Genomic DNA, 24,727 nt, shown 5'->3' with positions numbered 1-24,727 from the left:
CCGAAGTGGAGTTTGTGAACCAAAGCTATTTTTTGTGATTTCTTCTGTTTGCAACCGAGTTCTTCGTAAACGGAAGATCTGTATCACTGTATAGTATAGAGTGCCCCTATAGCAAGGTAAAAAAACTTCTGACTTTTAGAACCACTCACTTCCCTGCCCGGGACTACATGTCCCATGAGGCATTGCTCCTCACACATTCACAAGTTCTCAGGCACTTGACATGTATGGATGATTGTACTGAACTGTATGTGTGCTGCAATGTATTTCCTGATATGTAAACAAATAATGCATTCTGTATGCAGGCCAACTAATCGGCTGACTAATTGATTATGAAAATCATAATCGATTAGTTTCTGCCCTAATAGAATGCATTAAGAGAAAAAAACTTCAGCCTTTAGAACCACTTTAATAGTGGACTTTAGTTTTACCCATTACTTTTAATAGCAAGAAGTAATGCAAGGACTGTTCTACAACACCGGCTTACCATTAGCCGACTGTGAATGACATAAAGGTGCCCCAGTGATGTCTGAGCAGTAGAGCTCATCATAGCTTAAATCTCTCATGCTGATATGTAAAAAGACCCTGGTCACGGTCATTACAAATTGTTAAGTAGTATATTTGCTATGCATTTTTTTGCTGTATATGCATTTCCCATGCATAGATTCAGGAACATTCAGAAAATAATGAGGCATAGATGAAAATTAGAGCCAGTCAGCAAGGACGCTATGTCTGCTTGGTGAATTTAACCTGAGCATGTACTTTGCAAACAAAATTCAAGCTAATACATATACTGTGCCATCATAGGGTGCTTGCTTTTTATTCCTGCCACCTTCAGCAGTGGAGCACCTCTGCCTTCCACAATGCATTGATTAGAGCTTTTTTGGCCAATTGCCAGCTCCAAGCTCACTCAAGTGCATGGAGCATGTGCCAAAAGAAATTTCAGGGAACTGTAGCAATGGGATGGGCATGGTGAAGTAAGGCCTGGTTCACACCTAATGTATTTTTAGTGCATTTTCAGTTTTGCAGAAACGCGCTACAGTCCTTTTAACATGGTTTCCTATGGGACTTTTTTCTTTTTTGGTTCCATAGACTTCAATGGATCAAAAAACGTGATTTAAAAATGCACTTGGAATATGCAAACTGCCAACCTGCATGTGTGTTAACCAGGCCTTAAAAGCAGAAACCGAATGACCCTGTCACCAACTCAAAAATTGAGGACAAAACAAATTAAAATCATTTATTCTTAATGTTTACTTGTAACCTTTTTTTCTTTTCCATAAACCTTTCTTATTCACTTGGCAATGCACCCTTGAACTGATGGCTTGTTGACTTGTTCTTGAAGAGTCAGCTCCCTAGCACAGTCCACACACGCTTGGAATATTATAACCCTCTCTCCCTTTCTGTGACTGTCTAATTACTGTCTGTGCTGGTCTAGCTTCTCTGCGTAAAGCTACATAAAAGGTTATGTAGAGAGGTGAGGGGAGGACATGCTGGGTCAGCACAGACAGAAATTAGACACTCCTAGAAGAGGAAAGGGCCAAAATGTACGAGGGAGGAGGCTCAGCCAGGGAATTGACTCTTCTACAATAATCACATAGTCTAAGAAGTTTAGAGGCACATTGCAGGTGAATAAAAATAATTTATAAAAAGGGGAAAACGCTACAAGTAAGCATTTTAAAAGACTTAGTGATACTAAACACACTATGTTTAAATTACATTGTCCCTTCTATTTCTGTATATGGATGATGGCACTGTAATTTATTTTAATTAAAAAAAAAAAAAAATCTAAGTACCTTTTTCCTAATCGATATATACAACTGTCACATGACCCAGCTCTTTCCAGCCTGTCTGCAGGGAAACTAAGGAGGAGGAGCTTCTAGTTCTTTGCTGCTGGTCACATGTTCATAATAAAAAAAAAAAAAAAAAAAAAAGCCTTTGGCATACAGAGTAAAAACAAGTAATCAATAAACTGTTTTAAATTGGCATACAATATATATTTGAAATCAAATCTTTATTATTTTGTGGAAATAGCGTGGTATGGGCAGATTAATGCCAGTCACATGATGTGTCATGCCCCTCCGGTCTATGTCTTAGAATAAGAGGAAGGTGTAGCTCCATTAATCTACATGTAATATCCCACCCCATTGTGTTTAGTTGATTAGTGGCCATGGAGGTGAAGGGAGGGAGTGGGCTTTCATTTATCACTGTGTGTACACCCACATGTGTGACTCTCTATAGTCACATGGGCAGCTCAGATGTGATGGGGAGGAAATGCTCAGTATAGAAACTTGCTGAAAACTGAGCATGTGCAGAGTTGCTACCACAGCTTCAAAATCCTAGCTGAATTGGGGACATGGACATGATATGGGTTTAGTAACACTTTAATTTTTTGCTTTTACCTGCAATTTTTAAATTGGAACCAGATTCTCGTTACCATGAAATATGTTACATTTCAGGATCATTGTGAGTCAGTGGAAGAAGTGATGTCTTTGTTTTGTAGTTTACAGAAGTGAATAGGACAAAGTTGATACAGAGAGCACAGTAAGTTATATTTGCTTGCGCTCTGCGCCAAGGGAGTTAAGTGAAAACTTCTATGTCATTTAGTAAGCAGCTAAAATTATATGCAACTCTTGACACTTCCTGTTACTCTGGTTTGGTGCCAACCCTCTTGTCTCCATATCGTTTAGTACATATTAGCCACTCAGAAGCAGAATAAAAAAAAATGCAAATACCTAGATCAAGGTTTGATCTGGTCAGTGCCAGGATTAGTGTTTGGGTCAAAGGTCAGGGTCAGTATTTTCCATTGGACAGGGTTTGGTTTTGTTTTTTTGCTCGTGTCCTTGTGTTTTAGGTTAGATAAAAAAACAAAATGCACACTATAGTTTTTGGGCTGAACTATGGTTACAAAGAACAACTAACATACACACGTGGTATCACTTCAATCGCCAGGAGCAGGGCAAATGTAATTTGGGTTCTTTGGTAGGTTCTGGTAGCAGGAAGAAATATACAGTTAAAAGAAAAAAAGTTTTTTCTCTTTCATTCATTGACAGACAGCGCTCCATTATCAGAACCATAGGGTTATATCACCCCCTACAGGAGTAGGACACTTGGCAGAAAAAAGACTTAACTACACTTATGGTAGGTAAATATACACCCTACCCCCCCTGCTATAGGCCTTCAGTTTTTTTTCTGCATAGTCAGGAGTAAGGACCTAGTTCCCTGCTGGAATCTCTGGTCCTGGCAATCTTTTTGTTTTTGCTTTTTCAACTACTTTTTTTCCTCTTGATTTTTTTCCTGTGAGAGCTAAAATCAACTGCCGGACTGGGCGATGGGCTGGACACTAAGATCCAGTGGTCTCCCCAGTCTGGCCAGCAAGCGCGTGCAGACCGCAGCTACGTGCTAGTTCGACCGCGACATAGCCCCACTGGACAGGGGCTGGCCCTGCGAGTTAAACGTCTTGCGAGGTCGCATACGACCGGGTCTCGGCCTGAGTCGCAGTGTTCCTCATGGCCGACAGGCTCCCCCCCCCCCACCCACTTCAGTGGCGAGGAGGGTCTTGTCTGAAGCGTTACACCCGCACTCGCTGGAGCGGTAAGTAAGGGGCCCCTTCCTCTCCTTCCCTGCCTGGAGTGGTGTGGGGCACAGGTACTCTCTGGGGTGGTCGGTCCCTCTGGGGTTCTCCTCCACATCCCCCCCCCCCCCTCCCCGGGTGAGGGCCCAGGCCTCTGGCTTAGGTGCTTCTGACACTCTGTCCATCCCCCCCCTCCCCTCCAGGGTTGTCCCTTTGGGGGGGGTACACCTTGGCACCTGCTGGATGGTTGGGTGGGTGACCAGGCATCCGCAGATCCGCGCCCCTTGCGGTGGCCCTCCAGTAATTTGGGCCACAACTTTGCGGCCTACCGATTGGGAGACACGTGGGGCGGCCCTAAAACAGTTGCGGGCATCTGCCCTCCTTCCTCGGCTCTAGCCTGGTCCGATCCCCCTGTGGACCTGTGCTCTCGTGGTGGGCGGACGAAAATTTAGGCCACGGCCTGCTCTTCCACACGGCCACGCCGGACGCTTCCTTTCAGGTGGACCCCCTTTTGGGGGGGATTGTTTGAGTGGGCTCTCCATAGGAGGGGCCTTAGTGGATGCTCCCCCCGTGAGGGGCCTTAGTGGATGCTCCCCCCGTGAGGGGCCTTAGTGGATGCTCCCCCCGTGAGGGGCCTTAGTGGATGCTCCCCCCGTGAGGGGCCTTAGTGGATGCTCCCCCCGTGAGGGGCCTTAGTGGATGCCCCCCTCGTGAGGGGCCTTAGTGGATGCCCCCCTCGTGAGGGGCCTTAGTGGATGCCCCCCTCGTGAGGGGCCTTAGTGGATGCCCCCCGTGAGGGGCCTTAGTGGATGCCCCCCCCGTGAGGGGCCTTAGTGGATGCCCCCCCCCGTGAGGGGCCTTAGTGGATGCCCCCCCCCGTGAGGGGCCTTAGTGGATGCCCCCCCCCCGTGAGGGGCCTTAGTGGATGCCCCCCCGTGAGGGGCCTTAGTGGATGCCCCCCCGTGAGGGGCCTTAGTGGATGCCCCCCCCGTGAGGGGCCTTAGTGGATGCCCCCCCCCGTGAGGGGCCTTAGTGGATGCCCCCCCCGTGAGGGGCCTTAGTGGATGCCCCCCCCCGTGAGGGGCCTTAGTGGATGCCCCCCCCCCGTGAGGGGCCTTAGTGGATGCCCCCCCCATGAGGGGCCTTAGTGGATGCCCCCCCGTGAGGGGCCTTAGTGGATCCCCCCGTGAGGGGCCTTAGTGGATGCCCCCCCCCCCCGTGAGGGGCCTTAGTGGATCCCCCCCCCCCGTGAGGGGCCTTAGTGGATCCCCCCCGTGAGGGGCCTTAGCGGATGCCCCCCCCCGTGAGGGGCCTTAGCGGATGCCCCCCCCCGTGAGGGGCCTTAGTGGATGCCCCCCCCCGTGAGGGGCCTTAGTGGATGCCCCCCCCATGAGGGGCCTTAGTGGATGCCCCCCCCCGTGAGGGGCCTTAGTGGATGCCCCCCCCCATGAGGGGCCTTAGTGGATGCCCCCCCGTGAGGGGCCTTAGTGGATCCCCCCGTGAGGGGCCTTAGTGGATGCCCCCCCCCCCCGTGAGGGGCCTTAGTGGATCCCCCCCCCCCGTGAGGGGCCTTAGTGGATCCCCCCCGTGAGGGGCCTTAGCGGATGCCCCCCCCCGTGAGGGGCCTTAGTGGATGCCCCCCCGTGAGGGGCCTTAGTGGATGCCCCCCCGTGAGGGGCCTTAGTGGATCCCCCCGTGAGGGGCCTTAGTGGATGCCCCCCCCCCCCGTGAGGGGCCTTAGTGGATCCCCCCCCCCCCGTGAGGGGCCTTAGTGGATCCCCCCCCCCCGTGAGGGGCCTTAGCGGATGCCCCCCCCGTGAGGGGCCTTAGCGGATGCCCCCCCCGTGAGGGGCCTTAGCGGATGCCCCCCCCCGTGAGGGGCCTTAGCGGATGCCCCCCCCCCGTGAGGGGCCTTAGCGGATGCCCCCCCCCGTGAGGGGCCTTAGCGGATGCCCCCCCCCGTGAGGGGCCTTAGCGGATGCCCCCCCCCGTGAGGGGCCTTAGCGGATGCCCCCCCCCCGTGAGGGGCCTTAGCGGATGCCCCCCCCCCGTGAGGGGCCTTAGCGGATGCCCCCCCCCCGTGAGGGGCCTTAGCGGATGCCCCCCCCGTGAGGGGCCTTAGCGGATGCCCCCCCCGTGAGGGGCCTTAGCGGATGCCCCCCCCGTGAGGGGCCTTAGCGGATGCCCCCCCCGTGAGGGGTATTAGCGGATGCCCCCCCCCCGTGAGTAGCCTTAGTGGATGCCCCCCCGTGAGGGGCCTTAGTGGATGCCCCCCATGAAGGGCCCAGTGGTGTCCCCTGTGCGGGGTTTCCGTAGGCGCCCCCTGTGCGGGGTCTCAACCAGTGCCCCCCTGTTAGGGTTCTCAACCAGTGCCCCCCGTTAGGGGTCCAGTGGTGCCCCCTGTGCAGGGTATCAGTAGGCGCCCCAGTGTGGGGTCTTGGCCGGTGCCCCTTGTGAGGAGCCTTGGTCAGCACCCCCTGTGCGGGTCCTCGGTCGACATCACCCGTGTGGGACCTCTGTGATGCCCCTGTGCGGGGCCTAAGGTGGCAGAGGTTTCATTGGGCGGCCCCCCTGTGTTCTTTGCGTTTTCACAGGTGGCGCTTGGGCACATAGGATAGTTGCCCCCCTCCCCTGCCTCATCGATCTTGACTGATCCTATGTCTGGCTCTGCCGTTGTGGATGTAGCCCATCTTGTGGGGTTGTTGGCCACCCTCCCTGTCCTGTCAGTTAGTGAGATTGTTTCTCCACAACTGCAGTGATGCACAAGAAGGTGCTGGTTGTCTCCCTTATTACATCTGTGTGGGAAACTTACAGGATGGAGGATACAGCGGTGGCTGCGGCAGGGGTTCCGGTCCCCTTAGCACCCATAAACTGTCTCGCACAGCAAAAGCGTTCCCTTCTCCCTCCTATTATCGAATATTTGTTCGTATAGACTGGGAGTGTCCAAAGCCTCCCTTTGTGGTTCCAAAGATGCTTCGCTGTGAGGTAGCCCTTGTGGGGTCCCTCCTTAAAGAGTGGACTGTTCCACCAGTAGTGGATCCCCCTGTATCTAGGTTGCGCAGGGCGATCATGATTCTGGTAGAGGAGTCTCAGGCTTTTAAGGATTCGGCTGACCTACCTGGAGGGGTAGCAGATTCCCTCTGCTTTTGCTGAGTTGGCGGACCAGTTGGTCTGGGGGATTTTTTTTTTATGTGATGCCTCTTGGACACAGTTCCCTTGGTTGCTAAGCTCTGTTTCTGCAGTGGTGCTTAGATATATATTCTGGCTTAAGTGTTGGTCTGCGGACTGGGCTTCTAAAAAAAAAAAAAAAAGCTCTGACTGGGTTATCATTTCAAGGCAATGTCTGTTTGGGGCTACCATGGATGACATTGTTACGAGTCTCACAGGAGGGAAGTGTACATAAGCAGGGCTCCTTAAACCCACGGACAGGGCCTCTTCAGCATGAAGGCGTTCCCTCACCTATGTCCTAGTGTTCCGGCCTTGAACCCCGAAAAGAGTTTTTTCCTCCCAATTGGCATCTGTCATCGGACTGTTGGCAGTTCTCCTAGGGGCTGTGCAAGCCCTGTTGCTTCAGGGTGTGCTTGTCCCGGTTCCAGTGGGTACAGAAGGTCAGAATGGAGTCCATCCGCACGGTGGTGGCATCCCTTCATCATGGGGACTTTCAGGCTTCTGTCGACATCACGGATGCTAATTACGCACTCCTCCAATATGTCACCAACACTTCTTGCATTTTCAGCTTGCGGTGTTGACTTTTGGTCTCTCCTCCACCCATCGCATACTCCCAAAGGTGTTGGCCCCAGTTCTGGCGTGGTTACGTCAGTGGGGGATTTCTGTCCTGGGCTGCTTGGAGGATCTTCTGTGAGCAGAGTCCTTGGCTACCCTAAGGGGCGATGTAGCTCGCTATACAGACCTAAGTTTTCAGTTGGCTTATATACTACCTGAAGTCTGCTCTGGCTCCTTCCAGAAAATTGGATTATCTGGGCCCGACTCTGGTTTCATCTCTGGCCAGAGTGTTTCTTCCTCTGGCCAAACTCCAGAAGTTCCATGCTGCGTTTCAACTACTGTTGTCTCGCAGGTGGGTCTCGCTGCGGTCCTGCATGTGGGTGTTGGGCCTGATGGTATCTACCTTCGAGGCGGTTCAGTTTGCGCAGTTCCATACGAGCTCCCTTCGAGTGAGATCCTGGCATAAAGTGCCCAAGGTCTCTGGGCTATCAGATTTGGCTGAGCCAGAAAACCGGGCATCCCTAGTCTGGTGGCTTCGCTCTCTGGGATTTCGGCAGGGCACATCCTTTCTCCCCTTGAATTGGACAGTGGTCACCACCAATGCCAGTCTGTCCAGGTGGGGAGGTGTCCTGGGACTGGGTTCTGCTCAGGGTCGTTGGACACTGGAGCAATCTGGACTGCCGATCGATATCCTGGGACTTTCACGCGATCAGACCTATGTATGGATCATGGACGTCGACTTCGGGGCTCCTGGTACAGATCCCGTCGGATGATGCCACGGCGGTGGTCTATGTCAATCACCAGGGTGGAGCAAAGAGTGTTGGCAGCCCTGACAGCCAGCATCCTCCAGTGTTTGGTCCACAGAGTGGTCCCTTCACCAGGATATGTTTCATCGGATATGTCTGATGGCGCACCCCCGAGGTAGACCTGTTGGCGTACCGCCTTAACGGAATGGTACTGAGGTTTCTGGCAAGGTCACGGGCTCCTCTGGTGGACACTGCAGACGCTCTGGTGGCCCCGTGGGGCCGGTATAGTCGGATCTACGCCTCTCCTCCTCCTCAAGATTCTGCCGCAGCTCTTGCACAGGATCGAGACCGAAGGGATTCCGGTCATTCTAGTGGGCCTGGATGGTCTTGTCGGTCTTGGTATGCCGACCTGGTGAGCATGGTCGCTGACATCCCTTGGCGACTGCCTCTCAGGGAGGTTCTACAGTTCCAAGGGCCGATCTTCCATCCTCCTTTAGTTGCTGGTTTTGAAGGCCTGGCTGTTATGAGCGGGAGTTAATGCTGCTGAAGGCTAGGAAGCCTTCCTCTGGGAAGATTTACCACCGGACATGGATAGCGCACACATCCTGGTGTGAGGCGCTTGCCATTTACCCTCGTTCTTTCTCGGTGGCTCAGATTTCGACCTTCTTTTGTGCCGGGGGGGGGGGGGGGGGGGGATGTGTTGAGCAGGACTTGGCCTCGAGTACCATCAAGGGCCAGGTGTCGGCCTTGGCGGTTTTCTTCGATGTCCCCAGGTCTCGCACTCCCTGGTGTGTACTCTTAATCAAGGGGTTCGACGTCTGCCTCCACCGGTGCGGCTGCTTCTACCGCTGTGGGATCTATTCTTGGTGCGTTCGGTTCTACAGGAAATATGGGGGGTTCCTCTGCTTGCTCTGTCCCAGAAGGTGGCCTTTTTGGTTGCTATCACCTCTTGCTCGCAGAGTGTCGCAATTGTAGGCGTTACCATGTCATACTTCTTACCTGGTGATCCACAAAGATGAAGTGATTCTTCGCCCTTGTCCGTGGTTCCCTCTTCTGATTCCTTTTGACTAAGGACGTTGTATTGCCTTCCTTGTGTCCCAGGTCAAAATGTCCTAAGAGATTTACCTTACATGCCCTGGATGTGTTCGGGCAATTCGGGTATATTTGGCAGTCGCAGGGCCTTTTTGGAGACCAGAGTCGCTGTTTGTGATCACGGACAGGTCAAAAAAAGGGCTGTCTGCTTCTTCTGCGACCTTTCTAGATGGATCAGACAGACGATGACTCTGGTCTATTCTATCAGGAGTTGGGTTCCTCCTTTCCCCGGTACGCCGCATTCTACTTGGTTGCTTCTTGGGCCTTCCATCATCGGGCGTCAGCTGCGCTTGTTTGCAAGGTGGCCACTTGGTCGTCGGTGTAACCTTTCACAAAATTCTACAACGTGGATGTGCTGGCATCTGAGGATGTTTCTTTTGGCCGCAAGGTGTTGCAGGCTGCTGTTTAGAGGGTCTATTCCCTCTTGAAGTGGTATTGTTCAGGTTGGGCTTCAGTTTGTTTCTGTGTTGAGCTCCTGTTACCTGGCTGGCTCTTGTGTTAGCCTTGGGACTTTTCGTTGTCCCACCCCTCATGTTTAGCACTGCTTTGGGACGTCCCTATGGTTCTGAATAATGGAGCGCTGTGTCTGTCAATGAGCGAAACACAAAATGGGATTTTTGACCTACCGTAAAATCAATTTCCCTGAGTTCATTGACACACAGCTCCCACCCCTCTAAGAAGTTTTGATGCTTCTGATACTGCTTGTTACTAAACTGAGCCTATAGCAGAGAGGGGGGTGTATAACACCTAGGACCGGCCATAGGCGTAGCCAAGTCTTTTTTTTCTACCTAGTGTCCTACTCCTGTAGAGATTGATAGGGATCGATATAACCCTATGGTTCTGAATAATGGAGCGCTGTGCCTGTTAATGAACTCAGAGAAATGAATTTTCCTGTAAGTCAAAAATCCTTTTTTGTTTTTTAAACTATTTTGGACCAGTATCTCTTTGATAATAATAAAAAATAAATCCAGAGATCTCCAGTACCATTTACCACTAAATGAAATCCCAATTTGTCCAGAAAAAAAGGCGGTATAATCCAACTGGATGCAAAGTAGTTGTGGTTATATGTAAAGTTTTACTAACATGTCAAAGTTGCTAAATTGTGCTTAGGCAGTAATGGGTAAACTGTATTTACGTGGGGAATAAAAATACCAAATAAAGAAGAAATAATCTAGCATATACAATTGCGACACAAGTCATTTTTTTAATTGAATGTTATTAAAAATTGCCTTTCCTTTTCAATCTGCAGCTTTGTAATTTTCTGAAAATGCAATGTGGCTACCTGGTGTTGTCCTGTATACTGAATGTGTACAGAACTCCCCCCAGAAACATAATTTCTTGCTTGTGTGATTGGCTCACTGATTTTCCCAGAAATCTGCACTAAGATACAAGTCTAATTTCAGGCATCCCCTGCAATAAAAATGTCATTTTTGGTGAGACTCCTAATAGGAACTAGAGCTGCATGATTCTGGCTAAAAAAACATTAAACAAAATAATTGGGCTTACTTTACTGTTTCCTTTTTTTTTTTTTTTTTTTTTTATTCATTTAAGTGTATTGCATTTGAAAGACCACTGTGCAAATACAGTGTGACATAAAATATTGCAACAATCGCCATTTTATTCCCTAGGGCCTCTGCTAAAAATATATATATATATATATATATATATATATATATATATATATATATATATATATATATATATTATGTTTGGAAGTTCCAAGTAATTTTCTAGCAAAAAAATCTGATTTTAACTGTAAGAAACAAGTGTCAGGAGAAGGTTTAGACTTTAAGTGGTTAAACTTCCTGCATATTCACACAGAAGTTTTATCCTTTTGATCTAAGCAGGAAGAGTTACAATGTTGTTAAAAACTTAGCAGACTGCCCACACTGCAATACAGATCAACAGAGGGGGTGAATCGAGATCGCGATCTTTTAACAATTGTACAGCTCTAATAGGAACATTACTAAAGGGATGCAGGCCCAGCAGATTTCCTCATTATAGCTTTGTAGGTGCTGCAGCTGATTGATAATTATGAAACCACCCCCATTAGATTCACTTTCCCACAGGGGCACAAACACACATGGATTTCTTCAGAATAACAAAAGGTAGGAATCTGCAACAAAGGTTGTTATAATCCTTGCAATGTACATGGATCACCCAAAGGGGAATGTTTTTTTTCTCAACAAAAGTGAAGTTACGCTTTAAAGGATAAGTTCACATTTACAAAAAAAAAATAATGAATGCAAATTTTTTTGGCATGTAAAATAAAAAAAAAAATGCATTAATTATTTTTTGTAGTGAACCTCTGTAAAGCATTGCACCCACAGTCCTGCAGACTGTCTGTGTATCTATCTGGCCGTATTGCTAATACAGCCAGGCAGTTACTCTGTGACAGGACACATGAATGAACTACAGCAACACCCTGGTAGTTCAGTGGGAAAAGCAGAAAGCCGCAAAGGCTGTCGCACCTTGTAGTTTTCCTATTTGCAGAACACGGTGAATAGATGATGCAGCTGGAGCCCCACACAGGCACGTTTGTAGATTGTGACAGCTAACGGCGGGGGGGGGGGGGGGAAATCCCCTGCTAGCTGTCAGAACGGGGGAGCGGGGGCTGGTGGATTTATCATTTATTTAAGATTTATTTTAGCCCATGTTCACATTGGGGCATTTTGACATGTCAAATCACATGCCAAATTGGCGGCTATTGCCGGTGTCTTGTCGAATACAGTCCCCTATCATATAGTGTCCGCCCTGTACTGCGCAGGCGCAGTGCGGAGGACAACTGAGGCACCGAAAGTCTCCGAAGTTTAACAGCTGATCATCAGCTGTACACGGTGCCTGCGCTTTTATTCTCACCCTATGTCCAGGTTCATTCCCTACTATCCAAGTGGACATAGAGTTAGAATAAATAATTGCAGAGCGCAGCGAGGCCGTGCCCGAAGCGTGGCGAGCGCAGCGAGGCCGTGCCCGTGCCCGAAGCGTGGCGAGCGAAGTGAGGCCGTGCCCGAAGCGTGGCGAGCGAAGCGAGCCCGCGAGGGGCCCTCTTACAAAGCCATCGCCTAAGCGCCGTGTACAGCTGATGGTCAGCTGATCAACTTCGGACACTTTCGGCATCTCCTTCTGCTCCGTACTACGCAAGCGCTGCGCCTGCGCAGTACGGGGCGGACACTATGCGATAGGAGGACAGTTCTAGTCAGAACACTGGCAGTGCCACCGTCCGAATCAGTGCTGCGCCATCTTTGCGTTGCCACACAGGTTCCAAAAAGTAGTTCCTGTACTCCGAAGTCGGACTGCATTGCCGGTTTGATTTCTAACCCGCAGCAGCGTAAACCTGGGCTTACCCTTAGGCGCGAATAAGTTAAAGGAACATTATGGAGGCAGCGGGGTAAATCTTTTTTTCTACAGGAAAACTCAAATGCCTATGGTCTGGTGGTTTTGACATCCAGTTTTCACAATATACTTTGTTTGAATTGCTCAGGTTTCTGATAGATGTACTGGAAAAGGGATAAGGAGATCAAACACTTTATTTTGCTTGGTATAACAACAGAACCAACAAAATCTTTATCGCTAGGAATCTGTTTGGCAGTCATTGTATCAGCATCCTGCTTGAGTCTCTTTACCATGAAATAAATGTTCCATTTCAGGATCATTGGCAGTCAGTGTAAGAAGTGATGTCTTTGGCCACCCCAGTTATCAACATCTATATGGTTATTTTAGATTAGTGAATAATTGACTGTTTAGCTAACAACATAAAATAGTTCTGCCCCCTACTGGGGTTCATGTGAAAACCAAGAATTACACGTTTATATAATTTTCTTGTTGTGTTTGCAGCTCTGATAAGTCAATGGCATCAAGAGTCCAAGGAGAAGGTGATCTCTCTGCTTTTGTCTCACCTGCCCCTGCTGCAGCCCCGAAACACTGAAGCAAAATGCGAGTACATGAAACTGCTGCAGAAAGTGCTGGCATACACCACAGAGAGCAACCAGTACATAGAGGAGAGCCGGCAACTTTTGTCCTATGCACTAATCCACCCAGCCACCACGCTGGATGACCGCAACTCTCTGGCACTGTGGCTCAATCATCTGGAAGAACGACTTTCCACAGGTTACAGCCGGCATGGCAGACCAGATATATCTGCTACCCACTTACGGCAAGGCTCTGATGAGTGGCAGGCCGCAGGAGAGCCTGGCATGGGAGATTCTGGACATAGTTGGCAAGAAAAGCCACCCAGAGAAAATGGACTGATGCCCTTTCATTCATCCAGCTCAGTGCCCTCTGCTATCCAGAGTGTCGGCAGTAGTACAGGTAGGTGTTGGGAGACACACCAAGTGCTGAGTAACCAGTGTGCCACTCTTTTGTTGTCTATGTATTCTGACTCATTTCATGGATTGTTATAAAGCTAAGTACCTAGGTAGGAAATTTTTTGCATAGAAACTGCCCTATAGCGATATACTGCAGACATATGTGTATTTGACTGCAGGTCAAAATGTAAAATCCGTTTTCAATTTTTTTTCTATCCTACTCCTGTTTGCTTGATCTTGAAGTTTGTAAACTTTGTCAAGATCCTTACACATTTACATAATTGAACTTTGTGACGTGTATTCACTATGCCCTGTGAGCAGGCACTGTTCTTACAGGATTCACAGAGCCTGCCTACTGAATTGCAGAGATGCTGAGAGGAGGAGTTTCAGGAGGCAGTCAGTAAAGGAGTCACTGCTTGCAGAGGCAGAAAGGTACCATGGGATATGTAGTCCTTAGAAATCGAAAGTAAACAGCAGAGGAGATGCTGCAAAGCATGCAGGGAGTTTAGGAAGCTGTGGAAAGAGATGGCCAGCAGACAGGCAGATTTTTTAAGTAAGCTTGTATTGGATTGTCACAAATAACTATTTGTGCTATTACAATTCTGGTGTATGCTGTGACCATAGAACTGCTTTAACTGTAAAACTGTGCAGTTTTGGCTCCTCCGATTACATTATCATATAATCCGGGAACAGGAGAATGGGGGGTCCCAGGTGAGGATTCACAGGTAATTTTTTTATTTCTTTATCTTTATTATAATCCATTACCTGAAGACTGCTGGGATGTATGACATCCTTTGCCTAGGCCAGAAACCAGGAAGTAACTTAAAAAAAAACAACTTATTTAAAACGGTGAATATGATATAATTTTTAATATATATATATATATATATATATATATATATATATATCTCTCTCTCTCTCTCTATAGATAGATAGATAGATAGATAGATAGATAGATAGATAGATAGATAGATAGATAGATAGATATAGATATATATATATAGAGAGAGAGATAGATATATATATATAAAAATAGGGTTGTCCCGATACCACTTTTTTAAGACCGAGTACAAGTACCAATACTTTTTTTTTTTTTTTCAAGTACTCGCCGATACCGATTATCAATACTTTTTTAATGTCATGTGACAGTTTGACTAATGGGCATTGATAGGCGGCACTGACCAGTGGCTGGCTCTGATGGGTGGTACTTATGGGCCCTGACCGATAGGCGGCACTGATAGGCAGCACTTATGGGCACTTAAAGACGGCACTTATGGGCAGGCACTAATGGACACTGAAATGCAGCACTGATTGGCAATTGCATAATAAATGATATGAATGATGAGAGGAGAGGAAGGATTTTGCAATGCTATATGGCATATAGCATTGCAAAATCCTTCCTTGTCTCTCATATCATTTAACATCTAGTAAGTATGCTGCAATGCCCATATTGGTACACCTTGCACTTGGCTGCAGTAAGCCAGCAGCGGACATCTTGGTACACTCAGCCTGAACTATATGGGCTGGGTGTAACAAGATGTCCGCTGCTGGCTTACTGCAGCCGAGTGCAGGGTGTACCAAGATGGGCGTCGCAATGTTTACCCTCCGACGGAGACACGGCACTTCCTGTACCGAATGTGACGGCTCCGTTCACCGTTTTGGACGAAATATGCCTGCATCCCTGCCCCGGCCAGCTTACCCTCGTGTCCCACTGCTACCAGACGAATCTCCTCTCCGTCCGCTGACTTCCCGTTCCAGGTATTGGATCTGGCATCGGGAGCATTTGTGGGAGTACATGTACTCCCACAAATGCTTGGTATCGGGACAACCCTAATAAAAAAAAAAATATATATATATATATAATATTTACTAATCCTAGCATCATAAGGTTTAAATATAGTCAACATTGAGGGAGTGAAGTTCCATGGTAAATACTTTCCAGGTGCATCAATACAGAAGGTGTTCCAAGTGGTGACAGCCTGAACAGAAAAGCCGGCCCCCTGTCTGTGCGCTGTAGAGAAGGACCCTGACTTTCTGCATGGAAGTGTTGGTCTCTCTGTAGAAATCCGACTCCCTCACTGCTGAATAACACAGCTTGAACTCTCTAGTCAACAAAGCTCATACTTCTATCTCCTCAGCATGCTGGTGGGGGGTCTAATCAGGATATTGTTGCTTTCTTAATAAAATGAGCTTTAAACACCTTTTAGTTTTGATGTGCCTGTAATGTTTTTAACTGATTTAAATATATAGGATATAGCTATAAGCGGCCATAGCAGACCTGTTTTTTTAAGGTGCATCTTGTCATCTTGATTCTGGATGTACTGATGAGCATGAAGCCTGCTCTCCCATTCATCTTGCTTGTTTCAGGTGCCAGAAGTTGCATTTTTAAGTCCGAACTCTGGGCAAATTTCTGGCAAACAGATTGTTGCATACCTTTCAGTGATTTCCCTGTGTGTTTGTTTTTTTTTTTTTTTTAATTGCAGGGCCTTAAAATTAACATATAGTTTGCCTTATTGCAGTCACAAGGCTCCTAATTCCTTTCTTCAGTACTAGTCATCACAGCCTGCTCCTCTCTCTTGGGTGACTGGTCTGGTCACTACTTTTGTAGTGTATCATGTAGGAGATGCTAACTTGGGATTTACTTGGGGACTCTCCTCTCCCAGCAGCATCTGCTTACCATAGCTCTACCCTCCCATGCAATAAGGATTTTAGCCTGGCTCCTGAGTCCCTGTGATTGCTTACTTTAGGTTTTTTGTTAATGAAAAGCAGTGTGAGCAGGAGCACTCTTCTTGCACTGTATAATTTGTTATATTCTGCACTTAGGTATAGGCTGGGCTGCTGCCTCCCTTGAGGGGGCCCCAGCTGGAGCACCCTTTTAAAAAGAAATATAGATATAGCTATAGATAGATATATAGCTATATAGATCTATATATCTATATATCTCTCTGGTGGTGCTGCCTGTTACCCGAAAAGTGATCCTTCACAATGAGTCACTTTTCCCTTGTGAGTGTGCAACAAAGGGTGATCCTCCATTTAGGTCACTTTTCCCAGATGGAGGTTGAGGGATTTGTCAAAAGTGAGTGTTATAAAAGTGTTCTCTGTGATTTATGTGAAAAATGTGTTAATTTGTGCTCCTTTGTTGTGTAATGTCATCAGAAATGTTTCATTCCTAGTAATATGTGGTAACATGAATAGGGGTTACTTATATATACATGAAATCAGACAGTATATGCTGACCGGATAAGATCATTACCATGATTTTGTACACTTATTTGTATATTTATTTTGAGATTAAAAGCTAATCACACGGGTATAACATTACACAACAAAGGAGCACCAATTAACACATTTTTCAAATAAGTCACGGAGAACACTTTTATAACACGCGCTTTTGACAAATCCCTCACCCTCCATCTGGGAAAAGTGACCTAATTGGAGGATCACCCTTCAGGTGAAGGAAGTATCACCCTTTGTTGCACCCTCACCCGGGAAGAGTGACTCATTGTGGAGGATCATTCTTCGGGTAACGGGCAGCGCCACCAACCGTGTGTGTGTGTGTGTGTGTGTATATATATATATATATATATATATATATATATATATATCTATCGCTCTTCTTGCGCTGTTACAGCCCTGACAGTAAGAGCTTTGCTTTAGGCCTCATGCACACTGAACTTAAAAAAAATGCTACTTTCACAGCATTTGACGTTTTTTTTCCCAGCCTTTACATGCACCTCTGTTAGCCTATATGTGGCCATGCACACATAGGCGTTTACAGGTGTATTCGAAGAGGAGTGTTTACAAGCTGAAAAAGAAAACATCAGGAGAGGAGCTTTTGTGCAGAAAAAATGCTGAACGTGCCTAAAACCGGCCATAGAGCTATTCCCCCAAATCGAAGTTGATCCATTAACTTGGGTGCATTCAGCCTTCCCATACATGGTTCCAATCTCGGCCGGTCCTTGCTGAACCGACTGAGATTCAAACAGTCTGTGGCCAGCTTAAAGGCTAGGAGCATTTAGCGATTGAGCGTTTATTACAATGGGCAGAATAAAGTAATACTCTGGCCAATGGAATCAATGAACGCCCAAACTCTTGACACGCCTAAATGTGTTTGCAAAAGGAGGCTTTAGGCACTTTTTTTATGCTGTTTTTTTTTTTTTTTTTTTTTTTTCCTGCCCAGGACAAAGGTGCCCAAGGGAGGCAAAAAAAAATCCCATGTGCATGAAGCCTCCTTCATTGCCTAGAATCATCTGCAGGGCTACATAAGGCACTTTTTATATATTCCCCCTCTCAAGCTGCTGCTGCAAGAATCCTGATAGAGACCCTGTGATGATGTCAGGGATTAAAAATTTGTATGTGTGTACAAATACTGTAGCTGCTGACTTTTAATATAAGGACACTTGCCTGTCCAGGGATCTAGCGATGTCCTCACCCAAGCCGGTTCTTCAATTGGCTTTTGGTGCAGGCGTCAGCATCTTGGGTAAGGGAAACCGGCAGTGAAACCTTGCAGCTTCACAGCTGGTTTACTACTGCGCATGCGCAAGTCATGCTGCGCTTTGTGAATGGTCCTGTAGTCTTCTGTGACCTATGTCCCAGAAGGCAGCAGGGGGAAAGAGGAGGGGCCAAACATCGCCATGGCGATCTGACCGGAAGTGGGAGCGGGTACCTGTCAAAACCAATAAGTGTTTTTCAATAAGGTTGTTGTTTCTGAAATTCTGATGTCTATCATTAAATGGGCTTTGTAATGCACCATAAAAGGTGAAGGTTCCATTTTTGGTAGCACAATTTGCTTTTGTCGACAAGGTGTGTCGGGCTGCCATTCAGGATAAAAGGCACAGTATTGCAGCAATGCAGTTATGTGAATCGGCCCTCTTGAGTAGAGGTGCAGGCAGTGTGTTTCTTCTCTCGCTTGGGTCCCAAGTGGCATGAATAACTAGGGCAGGAAGTGATGGAGAATCCCAATAGGCTACCTACCGTGAAAACCCAAGGAAGGTTTTAAAGTAAAATTAAGCCCTGGTTCACATAGCTGCCAGGAGAAGAACTCCAGTGAGAATGGGGGGGAAGCGAAGGGAAAGGAAAGACAGATTCTGATGGTAGGGGGCTCAATTCTTAGAAGGACAGAGAGGGCAATCTGTCACAAAGACCTGAAGCGCTGAACTGTATGCTGTCTACCGGGTGCTCGGGTTTGACGCATCACGGATGTGGTGGACAGATTACTGGGAGGGGCTGGGGAAGACCCGGCTGTCATGGTGCACGTTGGCACCAATGACAGTCAGAGGCAGATGGAGTGTCCTAAAGATTTTAGGGACTAAGGAGCTAAATTGAGGAAAAGGACCTCCAAGGTTGTATTCTCAAGAATACTACCGGTACATCGAACAAGTGGCTGAGGAGCTGGTGTAGTAAGGAGGGGTTTGGGTTCCTTGAGAACTGGACCGACTTCTCAGTCGGTCACCAGTTCTATAGAAGGGACGGGACTGCACCTAAGTGAGGGTGAAGATGGCCAAAAAGTTAGAGGGGTTTTTAAACTAGGCGACGAGGGGGGGGGGGGGGTTCAGTGGTAGAGATAGTCAGCACGGAACATAGTCCAGAGGATAGTATTGGGGGCATTAGTGGTAGGTTGACCTAAAGCACACAAACCCAAGGTAAGTATAGTACAAGTCCTATTTGCAATCTCGGAACACCCAATAAGAGGACAGTATGCGAACGGTTCAAACTAGCATGTTCAACAATGCCAGGAGCCTGGCGGACAAGATGGGAGAACTAGAGATACTGTTTTTTATGAGGAGGATTTAGATTTTGTGGGAATTTCAGAGACTTGATTCAACAGCTCTCATGATTGTCTGGCAACCATTCGAGGGTATTTCCTTTATCACAGGGATAGAGACAGGGCCGGTGCTACCACTAGGCAAACTAGGTGGCTGCCTAGGGTGCACTACTGCCTAGGGTGCTGGGCCGCTGGGTTCCCTACTCTGTCTCTGTGCTATGTAAGTTTTTTTTGGTGCTCTATTATAAATATCTCTGTAATGTTATAACCTCTAGTGGGCGCTGCTGGGATAAAGCGTACACATCTAGGGGGATGCCTCTGCTGCATGTAACTCAGGCAGCCGCTCTGTAGTGTCATTATAGAGGCGAAGCACTGGAGGACATGTCCTAATGGAACAGAAGCAAACATCCCCTGCGCGCCTCTATGATCAGTGCTCTCTACTGCAGCCACATGCTTCCTCTAGCGCCGGCTCCTGTCACACTGATTCTTGAGCAAAGGTGGTGGATTCGGGGGCAGAGCCAATGGGGGGGGGCGGAAAAATTAGTTTTCGATTGGGGTGTCAAAAATTCTTGCACCAGCCCTGGATAGAGAGGGTAAAAAAGGGGGAGGGGTATGCCTTTATATCAAGAATAATGTACAAGTGAATGTGAGAGATGGCATCACTGGGTAGAGCTCCAAAGGGATGAAACTAAGGGCAAAATAATACTGGGAGTATGCTATAGGCCCCCTAACCTGAGGTTGGAGGGGGAGACGGACCTCCTATCGCAATTTGGATTAGCAGCAAGGATGGAAAGTGTTGTCATAATAGGGGATTATAATTATCCAGACAGAGACTGGGCGGAAGGAACCACGCATTTGTCTAAGGCTCGCCAGTTCCTAAATGTCTTGCAGTACAATTTCATGGGTCAGATGGCAGACACACCAACTAGAAACAGAGCGTTACTAGACCTACTGATTACCAACAATACAGACCTGATCACGGATGTGGAAATACGGGGCAATTTAGGAAACAGGGATCACAGGTCAATTAGCTTCAGTATAAATCACACAAAAAGGAAACATAAGGGGAATACAAAGACACTGAATTTCAAAAGCGCCAACTTCCCTAAACTACTAACCTTGCTAGAAGATATAAATTGGGATAGAATCTTAGGAACAAAAACACAGAGGCGAGATGGGTTCGCTTTAAGAACATATTAAATAAGGGCATGAGCCAGTGCATCCCATTGGGAAATAAATTTAAAAGAGCGAACAAAATTCCTGGATGGCTTAACTCCAATGTAAAAATGCATATAAAAGCAAAGGAGAAGACCTAAAAAAAAATACAAGGCTGGGGAATCATCAGCATTCAGACTCTACAAGGAATGCAATAAGAAATGTAAGGATGCAATAAGGGTGGCTACGATAGAAAAGGAAAGACACATAGCGGAGGAGAGCAAAAAAAAATCCCCAAAAATTCTTTAAATATATAAACCGTAAAAATAGGAGGAAAGACCATATGAGCCCCATAAAGAATGAGAAAGGAAATCTGGTTACAAAGGATGGGGAGATGGCAAAGGTATTGAATTTATTTATCTCCTCACTCTTCACAAAGGAATTGGGGGCTTCAGTAACCAAAACTGCAGTGTTTATCCTCGTGACACATCACAGGAGGCACCCTCATGGCTAACAGGACAGAATTAGAGATAGACTTGGAAAAACTTAACATTAATAAGTCACCAGGACCAGATGGCTTGCACCCGAGAGTACTTGGGGAACTTAGTCAAGTAATTGCCAGACCATTGTTCCTAATTTTTACTGACAGTCCTACTAAAGGGAATAGTACCAGCTGATTGGAGAAAAGCCAATGTAGCACCAATATTTTAAAAAGGGCCAAAATACATCCCTGGGAATTACAGACCAGTTAGCCTAACATCAATAGTATACAAGCCACTGGAAGGGGATAAGGGACTTACAAGATTTTAGAAAAGAAAATGGTATAATTAGCAGTAATCAGTATGGATTCATGAAGAATCGTTCTTGCCAAACCAATCTATTAACCTTTTGCAAAAGCATTTGACACAGTTCCCCATAAACGTTTATAAAGTAAGGTGCTTGGCATGGACCATAGGGTGAGTACATGGATTGAAAACTGGCTACAAGGGCGAGTTCAGAGGGTAGTGATAAATGGGGAGTACTCAGAATGGTCAGGGGTGGGTAGTGGGGTCTCCCAGGGTTCTGTGCTGGGACCAATCCTATTTAATTTGTTTATAAACAACCTGGAGGATGGGGTAAACAGTTCAATCTCTGTATTTGTGGACGATACTAAGTTAAGCAGGGCAATAACTTCTCTGCAGGATGTGGAAACCTTGCAAGAAGATCTGTACAAATTAATGGGGTGGACAACTACATGGCAAATGAGGTTTAATGTGGAAAAATGTAAAATAATGCATTTGGGTGGGAAAAATATGAATGCAATCTATACACTGGGGGGAAAACCTCTGGGGGAATCTAGGATGGAAAAGGACCTGGGGGTCCTAGAAGATAGGCTCAGCAATGACATGCAATGCCAAGCTGCTGCTAACAAAGCAAACAGAATATTGGCATGCATTAAAAAGGGGATTAACTCCAGGCATAAAGCGATCATTCTCCCGCTCTACAAGACTCTGGTCCGGCCGCACCTAGAGTATGCTGTCCAGTTCTGGGCACCAGTCCTCAGGAAGGATGTACTGGAAATGGAGCGAGTACAAAGAAGGGCAACAAAGCTAATAAAGGGACTGGAGGATATTAGTTATGAGGAAAGGTAGCGAGCACTGAACTTATTCTCTCTGGAGAAGAGACGCTTGAGAGGGGATATGATTTCAATGTACAAATACTATACTGTGACCCCACAATAGGGATAAAAGTTTTCTGTGGAAGGGAGTTTAATAAGACACGTGCCCTTGGTGTGCTTGGCTCCTTGACTTAGTGGAAAACATCTAAATAGGAATTGGTCCCACTGAGATGATTTCTGGTACACTTAGCAAAGCAGTCAAGTGTATCCTTGGGAGCACTGTGTTTAAGGCCTATTGCACACTGGACGTTCAAATAACGTTATAAAAACGCCAGTAGCTTTGCAGTGAGTTTTTCAACTTTTTTCAGCTTTTTTTTCAACGTTTTAGCAATAGCGTTTTTATTAGTGCTTTTTAGCGTTTTTTTTTTTTTTTTGCATTACATTTTTTTTTTCCTTCAAAAAAAAAAAAACTATTTTTCTCAATGAATCAAAAATGTTAAACGCTGGTGAGCGACGTTTTTGAGCGTTTATCGACATTTATCAGCGTTCGAGCATTTTTACAGCTGAAAAACGTCTCTCAGAACCCACTAGTTTTGGGGGTTTTTTTTACTGCTCAAAAACGCCACTGCCCAAAACTGCTGATAACAGCCATGTGTGCATGGACACATAGGATAACATGATGAAGAGTTTAATGAGTTTAACGTCTACTGCCAAAAACAGCTGCTGTAAAAACGTCCAGTGTGCATGAGGCCTAATAGTAACAAGACTTGCTGAGGGTAACTTGAGTCAGTCATTACAAGCTAGTGTATGCCTAACCTAGATCAGCTGGTGTTTATATTAATGCACCATTTCAGTAGATGAGCTGATCTTGAAAATGATCCGATGTTAGTGTTCTTTCCACTACATTTTGGACATTTACATAATAAATATGGATAAGAACAACTGTGATTCATCCTCCCCGCCATTCCTGAGGCCTCATGCACACGGGACGTTAAAATAACGTTATAAAAACGCTAGTAGCTTTGCAGTGAGTTTTTTAAACTTTTTTCAGCTTTTTTCAACGTTTTTGCAATAGCGTTTTTTAGCGTTTATTAGCGTTTTCTAGCGTTTTTCCGTGTTAGCGTTTTTTTTTTTTTTTTCAATGGATCAAAAACGTTAAAAAACGGTGAGTGACGTTTTTGAGCATTTATCTGCATTAGAGCGTATTTAAAAACGTCTCTCAGAACCCACTGGTCCTGGGTTTTTTTTTTTTTTTTTTTTACAGCTTAAAAACGCCTATGCCATTTGCAGCTCAAAAACGCCTAGGTGGGCATGAAGCCATAGACTAACATAGACTATACATAGCGTTTTTAAGCTGCAAAAAATGCTCAAAAAAGCGGCTGTAAAAACGTCCGTGTGCATGAGACCTAAAAAAAAGAAATAAATAAGCAAAATTTAGTTGGTAAGGTTATCTCAGAGTATGTCTCTGCTTCCGTAATGATTCATTGAGCTCTCTGTTTTTCAGGGCTTTCCTGCCAAATGCACCCCAGCCCCCTAAAGCGCTCCATGTCCCTGATTCCCACTTCCCAGCAGACGTCCAGTGACTGGATGGGGGCGGATGAGGTTTCTGGACGTTCTGTCTTCCTCACCCCAGACCATGCTCCCCTCTCCCCTCAGAGCAGTGTGGCCTCATCGGGCAGCGAACAGACAGAGGAGATCTTCTCTGGACGCAACTCCTTCCAGGAAGACGGCAGTGGAATGAAAGGTAGGAATAACACCGGTGTTCATTATTGTAATGGGTGTTCTGATGTATGCATTTTGCCTTGATATGTTGTGTTTCTGTTGGAAAACAGTGACCACTTGATGACCGGAATGTTTTACCCCCTTCATGACCAGGGCATTTTTTTGCTATTCAGTACTGCGCTACTTTAACTGGAAATTGCGCGGTATTTAATTACCACTTGTTTTTTTATTTTTTATTCTATAAACGAATAAAGACCGAAAATTGTAAAAAGACAATATTTACTGTTCTAAAACATAACCAATCAAAAAAATCTAATTTCTTCATAAATTTAGGTAAAAATGTATTCTGGTACACCATGTCTTTGGTAAAAGCAAAAACAAAAAAAGTGTTTATCGGTTTGTGTGAAAGTTATAGCGTCTACAAACTATGGTATGTATACTGGAATTTACATAGCTTTAGACACTTTTCTGGTAATGGTGATGATCAGCGACTTATAGTGTGACTGTGATAGGATGGAGGACAATCTGGTGCTAACAGACACTGGCTGGGAGGGTCACTAACTGACATCGCTAGTGAGCAGAAGTGGGAGCGAGTACATGTTAAAACCAGGAACCCGCTCTCCCCTCTTTTTTCAGGGGAAAAAAAGCAGGCAGGTCGATGTTTCTATGCGCACAGAGTTCTGTGTGTAAGCTAATCAGCAGGTTTCAGTTGAAATCTGAAGCCAAACTCGTGCTTTGTCCTATCACAGCATGGGTTGGCAGGGGACACGCATATATGCGCTCCCTAAACCTAGAAGATGTCTAGGGACGTACATGTACGTGGGGGTGCCTTTACCTGCCGCCCGCTCGCAGTATATTTATTGTGAGTGGTCTGCAGGTGGTTAAAGGAAGCCATTTTTGTTGTTAAAATTGGTACATAGCCGTTCACACCTCAATGATGTCAATAGTTTCTAGTTAATTGATAGAATATGTTCTAGGATGTATTTGTGTGGATTGGCCCACAAAATACTGCAACTACCCTCATCTGTGTTTTGCATTAGCATTCACCCCTCC

General features: G+C 46.5%; 1 protein-coding gene across 3 annotated transcripts in view; it reads left to right on the top strand.

The window, feature by feature from the left end:
* Window positions 1-24,727, top strand: part of SAMD4B (sterile alpha motif domain containing 4B) — a 101,891-nt gene that overhangs the window by 42,437 nt on the left and 34,727 nt on the right. For all 3 annotated transcript variants that reach the window (XM_073598785.1, XM_073598783.1, XM_073598784.1), the window contains exons 3-4: window positions 12,967-13,440; window positions 23,457-23,696. In XM_073598785.1, coding sequence (XP_073454886.1) covers window positions 12,967-13,440; window positions 23,457-23,696 — 714 coding nt within the window. The remainder of the gene's footprint in view (window positions 1-12,966; window positions 13,441-23,456; window positions 23,697-24,727) is intronic.

The sequence above is a fragment of the Aquarana catesbeiana genome, linkage group LG09, assembly GCF_042186555.1.
Source record: "Aquarana catesbeiana isolate 2022-GZ linkage group LG09, ASM4218655v1, whole genome shotgun sequence".
Classification (NCBI taxonomy): domain Eukaryota; kingdom Metazoa; phylum Chordata; class Amphibia; order Anura; family Ranidae; genus Aquarana; species Aquarana catesbeiana.
Note: the sequence above shows the minus strand (reverse complement) of the source record. Positions and strands in the feature narration are given on the sequence as shown.